At 38.2% G+C, this 7,970-nt stretch overlaps 1 protein-coding gene across 1 annotated transcript; it reads right to left on the bottom strand.

Annotated features, from left to right (window-relative positions):
• Window positions 1-3,378: 3,378 nt before the first annotated feature.
• Window positions 3,379-4,770, bottom strand: LOC121960568 (gamma-crystallin M3-like). The gene is made up of 2 exons (XM_042510344.2): window positions 4,479-4,770; window positions 3,379-3,699 (listed from the first exon to the last, which is right to left on the bottom strand). The coding sequence occupies exons 1-2, from the start codon at window positions 4,752-4,754 to the stop codon at window positions 3,421-3,423; spliced, it is 555 nt and encodes a 184-aa protein (XP_042366278.2). The 5' UTR covers window positions 4,755-4,770; the 3' UTR covers window positions 3,379-3,420.
• Between the last annotated feature and the right edge of the window lie 3,200 nt (window positions 4,771-7,970).

Genomic DNA, 7,970 nt, shown 5'->3' with positions numbered 1-7,970 from the left:
CAAATTTCATATTCGCAATATCAGTTTGCACAATTTTAGGGGTAACAGAAACCTGCCTAATGGAACTTTAAGAAGAAATACGCAGATGTAAACAAACAATGGGACATATCTGGAGCTGTTCTCCGTTCTTTTTACACTAATTTTTGAGCTATAATTTGCAAATATGTACCAAAACGCAGTGCTGTCATGAGATTGAGCAGAGAAGATAAAGCAAACTACAAGTGTCTGACTGACTGGAACCCAGCCAGAGCTGTCATGTTCAATCATCACTCAGAGCTTACACTTGACATGTTGGTATTCTCATAAATGTCATAACGTGGCGAAATGGGATTTGGTATTTTGAGTGAGAAGAGGGGAGAGTGGTTTGTCATGCAGCGACTGTGCCGACCTGTGTCCAGCATGCCACCTTCCCCCTCACAGTCTGACATTTACATCTCATAAACTCACGGAGTAACGCACATTAACTGAAAGCACAGTGCTCATGTTGTTCATTTGGAAAAGCCAAGTTAGTTGCACATGATTTAATAAAGGCACCCTCAGCAGCATGCATAATCAGACATGCTCTTTTGACCTCAAGTCTAAACCTGTTTATTAATATCAAATTACTTAGTCAATTATTCAAACATTAATTGTCTTACTGACAAGTTTTTTTGGCCTACTTTATTTGACTTCAACACCTGAGCTACTGCTGCTTACTGTGGACTAAAAGGAGAGTATGAACATCTAACTTGGAGAGAAACTCATCTGAAGCAGATTATAATATAAAGGAATATATTCTGTTGTGTAAACCAGTTACATATGCATTTGTGGTTGTGTTTCAGGATTTATTTTAAGATCCTCTTAGTTTTTAAAGCTCTTAATATTTTTGGTGCTAGTTATCTATCAGCTTTGTTTTTATCTTATGAGCCCTCTCCAACCCTCAGGTTTTCTGGCAGTGGCCTTTTGATAGTCCTAAAAGTTAGGACTACAGCTAACGGTGAGGCATTTTTTTATTACAATGGTCCACATGTGTGGAGCAACCTGCCTGAAGACCTGAGTGGGGGGGATTTAGTCTGGATTTTAATTAAGCTTTTCCTGCATTTTTATTGATTATTATTTATAGTAACTTTCACTCTTTTACAAGATGGTATATCATTTTATGATTTTTTAAATGTTTTTATCTATTATTATACTTAAACTGTACTGTTATCATTTCACTTACCTTCTATCTACTGTTTAGAGATTATAATAATAATTATTATAATGATTCTCAATTTCTTACAGTACAAGCAGAAATGGAAAAATAACCAAGTGAACGAAATCTCCAAGTCTGCTATATCAAGCAGGCAAAACGCTCAACTTCTAAAATGCTCCTGGTGTACTTAAACACCATGCAGAGAACAGGACCAAACAGGGTCACAGACATGTCAACCAGGCCATAGACAGCTGCAGCCGGTGGAAATGTCCCTCCCAGCTCCATTACAGTTAAGATGACAGCGAGGATAACAAAAATGGGGATTTATTCATCTAACTTTTTTGCTTAACTTCAGTGGATCATAAAATCTTGGAATTAATCTGTAGATGTCTTGTTTCAAAATGAGGCCAAACCTTTCTTCGGATGTCACTTTTTTGAGCCACAAGGAAGGCCAAAATGTGGTTGGCAACAGACAGTGAGGGTTATTTTGTTTTCAGACTGAAGTGATTTCTGGAAAACTTGCAGTCCCCTCCAGCTGGTTTAGAGGAGTGAGGAGTCAGTGAGGTCCTTGAGCATGCAGTCATAAATGTGCTCCCAAAATATTAGGCCAACTGGTCCAGTAGTTTGCAAGATTAGCTGTTGACAGACAGATACACAGACTCACCCCTCCAGGCTTATGTCTGGTGAAGATGATGATATGTGACAGGTCCCAGGCTGGCACAGTTCTCCTGGTCTTACAGCATGCAGCAGCTGGTCAACATTGCCATGGGATGTTTCTGTGGAAGATGCAGAATCAAAGTTCTTCCTGGGTGTCTGTAACGACAATGAAGAAATGCTTATTTCCAAACCTGATCACAGGTAATAGCTGTAACCGACTTAAAGACTTAATATTTAAAAGTGATTTAAGTGAATTGTCTTTGATGATTTTTTTAACAGACTCATAGAGCTGCATGCAAGCGATGATATACAAGCAAATTTTCTCTTATTTTTGTTTGTATCCATAATATGTTCTTATTTTGTCAGTACTCATTGATTTTCGGGATTCACCGAATCCTTGATTGTCTTGGATTGTCTTCTAATTTTGCTCTTCTCTAAAGCCTTACCACTGCATAAAAAATCACGCTGTAATGAGAATGTGTATGATTGGCATTCACACCAGGGTCAAATGACTGCAGTAGACACAGGTTTTTAGCACCTCCTGCTCAGATCAGCATTGATGAGGACACAACACCCTCCGTTTCCTCCTAAGCAGCGCTCAAACATTATTCCAAATTAGTCTGCAACGAGTTTAAAAGAGAGACTGGGTAAGCAAAGATATATAAAGAGAAGAAACCACTGTGGTAATGTAGGTGATCGCCTATATTTAGCCCATGTGTGAAAAGCGCATGTGCCCTAATTTGAGTGGGAAAGGGGTATTAGGTGGGAGAAAATATTATGAGAGGATGAGAGCACTCTTACCAGATAAGAGAAAAATATTTTGTTTTTACAGATCACCAATTGCTGCCCAGTGCAACGAAAAGTAAGTTTGACATGTGAGGAAAAAAAATGCATGCATATGATTTAATAGAATTTTGATTGTTTTAGAGCAATTTTAATCACTAGATGATTAAATATAAGAGATACTGCTGTACTTAGTATTTTGATCCTAATGACTGTAATTTCGCTTACTGTGCGTCCCTCTGCTGGAATGTAACTATATACATTTACTAAAGTACTGTACTTATGTACAAATCTGAGGAATTGCTTGTGTATTTTAATCTCATGTACTTTCCACTTCTACCCCACTTCACCTTAGAGGAATATATTAAACTTTTTACTCCACTACTATCACTAGATAACTGCTTTACAAATTAAGATGTTTGTGCACAAACCAAAAATATGAAAATATACACTGCAGCTGAAACAATCAGTCAATTAAATGGTGTTTAAGGAGAGTTACCTATGCTTATACATGCTTTATGATCAAGTGGGATTCAGCAATGATCACATCCAAGTAAGAGCAGAATTGGAGGATTTAGAACATTTACTGCATCTGAAGTTGACTTCTCTCATATTTTCTGACCAGAAAATCAAGAGAAAATATGAAAGAAATTTCAGAAAATGTTGCTGCTCGAGAACGAATGTTCCTGCAGCAGAGTTTAAATAAAGGTATGACACAATGAAGAAATTATTGTTCTTTTTTGATAGTGCAGAAATGATTTTAATTTACTGGCATTTGATACATTCAGTGATCGTTTAGTGAACATTTACATGCAGGGGTCCATGATACGCTTCATGCTCATGAGCCTCATGCCGCCCATGCCCAAGTCCCTGAAGCTCCTGTACTCTCCGGGCCTCAGGTACACCATCCTGCCTCTGTAGTGGGGCTGCTCGTACAGCAGCCAGTGTCCTTCCATCACGTTGCAGGACATGCAGTCGTTCATGCGGTAGCGGTCCATGATGTTCTCGCAGTCGTCCATCAGCTCGTGCATCTGACCACCGAAGTTCTCCCTCTCATAGATCATCATCCTGAACTGGCCTCTGTGCTATTTATTTCAAGAGAACAGAAAAAAAGTGCCTTAATGTCAAGTTTTGTTTAAGATGTCACCAGACCTGGTTCCAGACTGCTTAGAATGGAGGGCAGTAAAAGATGTTAGTTGGTAATATGGGCAAAATTTAGGACTGTATGCTTAGTTGAATATAGCACCATAATAGAACTTTTTTTTTTATTAAATGAAAGTGCCAGTGGAGGATCCCCCCAACAACCATCCTATCTGCCTCTAATGTCCTGAATACATAACAATACCCTAAAATCCTAAAATTCTAAAAATGTCCTTAAATCCCAAATATGTCCTAAAATCCTAAAACCATACCCAGAAAGGTCCCAAAATCCTAAAACCATCCTAAAATTCTCGAAATGTCCTAAAATCCTAGAAATGTACAAAACAAAACAAATGTACAAAAATGTCCTAAAATCCTGGAATGCCCTTAAATTCTAGCAATGTGCTAAAATCCAACAAATGTTAAGAAATCTTAGAATGTCCTAAAATCTCAGAAATGCCATACATTTCTAGGATGTCCTTTAATTCTTGTAATTTCCTAAAATCCCAGAAATGTCCTAAAATCCGAAGAACATTTATGGGGCAGCCTGTGACTGGCCCCTGGCCTCCTGTCATTTTGCAAAAGTGGCTTCCAAGCAAAGCAAGCTAGGCATCCCTGATCTAGTGACAAAAAACGCTCAAAATGAGAATTATTTGGGGCTGTTTGGCGGCCTCGGATGTCAGCCATACTAGAGTAAAAGTGATGGATGTTGTCTTCTACCTACCACGGGGATCATACGGCAAGACCTGATGCAGTCTCTCATTCCCATCATGCTCATGTAGTCGGAGTACTCGCCCCTCCTCATGAGGTACTGGTTTCCCATGAAGTTGGGGCGGTCGTAGACGATGAAGCAGCCGCTCTCCACCCTGCAGGAGTGGCACCTGCTCAGGATGGAGGTCATGTCGGAGCAATCGCTCATGCACTCATAAGAGCGACCCTGGAAGTTCCTGTCCTCGTAGAAGATGATCTTGCCCCTCATGTTCATGCCGCTGTTGCTCATGTTAGCTGCAGAGGTGATGTTGCTCCTGAACTGCTCTCCTCCCTGGTTTAACCCTTTGCTTTTATACCTGACCAAAGAATCGCTGACCCCCCCTCCCTCACCCCCCTCACCCCCAAGAGAACCCCCTGACTCAGCAACTTACCATTGAAGCCAAAAGAATACAGAGGTTATGGACTTTTTTTTTTTCAGAGACCGGGGACCTCGCAGTCTTTAGAAAAGCCTTTTCTCTCTGTACAGTAGGCATTCCCCACAGTGCTCTTAACACCTGAATAGGGTTTTTTTTTGTTTGTTTGAGGAAAACAAAAGGAAAAGGCAAAAATGAATACAGGACAATTGACAAAGGATTTTTCAGAAAAAAGAGAACAACGTGGTGATCATGTTTGCATGTGTGTGTGTACTAGCAAAGAAAGCAAAGTAAAAAGAAAAGAATAAATAAAAAAGCAAAACTAAACAGTACACAGTTGCAAATACTAATGCACTGTAAAAGCTGACAAGTTTATCTCATTTTCAAAAACAAGTGGAAACAAGTGGAAACCGACTGTCTTGAAAAAGGCAAGTAAATGTAGCTATTCTTAAACTATGTTTACTTTATATCTATCTGTAAGGTTTAATTAAAATATTGTTGTACTTTATTTTGTTAAGTCAACTTCAAAATGACAAGGGAAATTAACTTGTTTCTTTTTAAGTGAGGGAAGCTTAATCAAACCAAGTCAGTCTGCCTTAACAGACCAATTGTGTTTACACAGATGAATTTAGGAATTGATTGTGTTTGATAAATAAAGTAAGCCCAACAAAGGATGATTAGTTTGCAGATAGATGGATACTTTATTTATTACATAGGAAATTCAAGAATGGATTAATACAGGATTATTTTCACTGAATAAATACAATTCATAAATAAATACATTAAAAAATACAATTCTGAGCATGTTAAGACAAGAACAGTGTTTGTAGAGACAAACATTATAATAAAAATAAAACAAATCTACTTTAAAGCACACACACACACACACACACACACACACAAACATACACACACACACATATATATTTCTTAAAATTAATTTATTAATCTATCTATTAATTTATTTTGAACAAATCTAGAAATATTCAGACTAAATATTTCTCTTTGACTTTATTTCAAGAGGACTCCATCTCATGCCATTCCATCATAAATATCAAGCCTCAGCCAATTTACAAAATACATAAAACTGTTCAGTTAAGTCTGACAAACTTGGTTTCCTTGCTATCACTTACAAAGAACATATTAATCCACACCATTTTTAACTTACAACTTCATAAAATTAAGTACAAACAACAAAAATGTGGGTAAACAGATGTGAAAAAAAAAACATAAATTAAAAGTAATAGTTTATCAGCGCAATCAGTTTCCTAGATTTTTCTAAAGTAAGATCAGCCAGTGTGTTTACAGTGTGCTGTACGTGCTTCCCTTTGGTCACATAACACACTGCCACCACCTCCATGTCTGTTGTCATGCCGGTGACACCCACCTCTACGTCTTCACCTCATGCATTTTTGCCAGCACATCACCTTCAATAGATATTGGAGTACAACATCACTGGGACTGTTCACTTTTAACTCTGCATGTATCACTCCGCTTAACGGCTGTTCAGAATCTGTTAAGAGTAAAAGTGGGATATGTTTATAGCATGGTGTAAGCATAGGTGCAAACAGCTAGTTGGCGCTGTTCACGTAGCTGTCAGTTGGTCAGGTTGAGGGAGGAGAGAAGAAGAGAGAAGAGAGGAGTGGGGTGCCATGGTGTGAACAAGAAAGGACGGAAATTTTTAAGCGTGGTTTGTGCTGACTGTAGCCTACATGCATTGGAGTTACTAAAAGTTATGAGGAAGTCTAGGAGGGGGCAGCTGTGACGGACGGGTTTTAGTAAACCGCCGTTAACTGGAAGTAAGACTGTTACAGATGTTACAAGGATGTGCAGTGAGACACACTCGTCTGACACTATCCATAGCCTGAGAGATACCGACACACACATACACACACAAACGTTGTTTGATACGAGACTCGGGGTGACGGAGATCACGGCAGTGAGTGGATGCATGCTGCAGCGACGAACTGTCTGATCAAACTAACTCATCTGAATCACACAGGCCACCAAAGTGTCTGTTAACGGACTCTGATTTCACTGTAAACACAGAGATAAATGTTCACGATACTAAGCAGCTGCTCTGTGCAGAACATGACGACCGAGCTAACACAGATTAGCAAGCAGCGTGCAGGAAAATGTTTATGTGTTGCTAGGTAACAGCTGTCACGTCTAACAAACAAATCATAAATCATAATTTGCTGTTGCTTGTAAACAAATAAAAGTTGCTTGTAGAACTACTGTACTCGAGGTTGTGTGTTGTGCTGTATACAGCAGAATATCACACCCTCTTGTGTGATATTGCTTAATTAGATATGGAATTCTGAATTTAACAGCAACATATCTGGAATCCTCATCATATGCCTCAAATCCCTTGAAAAAACCCTGCCAAGATTTCTTCCTCTTCATGGATGGCTCTACTGTTTGTGCTTCCACATACATCTGGAACACTCATGTCATCTTTAACCATCCCTCTCCTTTGAATCTCACTTGTACTACATCACAAAAGTTGCCTTTTGTCATCTAAATCCTTTAACATCCTGTTCAACCATTTGGTAAACACATTTGGGGTCACTACATCTTACTGAAATATGTGTTGAACTTATCTCAGCTTAAGTGAGCTATCTCTACCAGTCGGTTTAGTTATGTATATAAAAAAAATCCACGAGATGCTGCTGTGTCTTTAAACAGTCTGCCTGTAACAAAAGGTAACAACAATAATCACACCAGAAATGAGGGCTCTGTGTGGTGGGATTTTTTTTCAACATGTTCTAGTTAAAAAGGTCTTACTTAACCAATTTATGTAACTTCACACACAAAATAAAAATTAAATGAGGCTCAAATGATATAAAAGAAAAAAAAAGCTCCATCAGATGGTTGATGGACTATTTTTTAAAATATTAATGAACTTCTGATCAATCATTGTTGATTCATTCATTATTAATGTTAAAAAATTATAAATATGGTGAAATAATTTTGTAAGTATGACTGTTTTACTTTCTAAAGCAATGCTCAATGAAACACTTTCATTGCCCCTTCATGGTAAAGGTAGTAATGCTAAGATAATAAATTTACATATTGTGTAGTATTGTGTT

Source organism: Plectropomus leopardus, chromosome 21 (genome assembly GCF_026936395.1).
Source record: "Plectropomus leopardus strain MGB_pleo_1.0 chromosome 21, ASM2693639v1, whole genome shotgun sequence".
Lineage (NCBI taxonomy): Eukaryota > Metazoa > Chordata > Actinopteri > Perciformes > Serranidae > Plectropomus > Plectropomus leopardus.
Note: the sequence above shows the minus strand (reverse complement) of the source record. Positions and strands in the feature narration are given on the sequence as shown.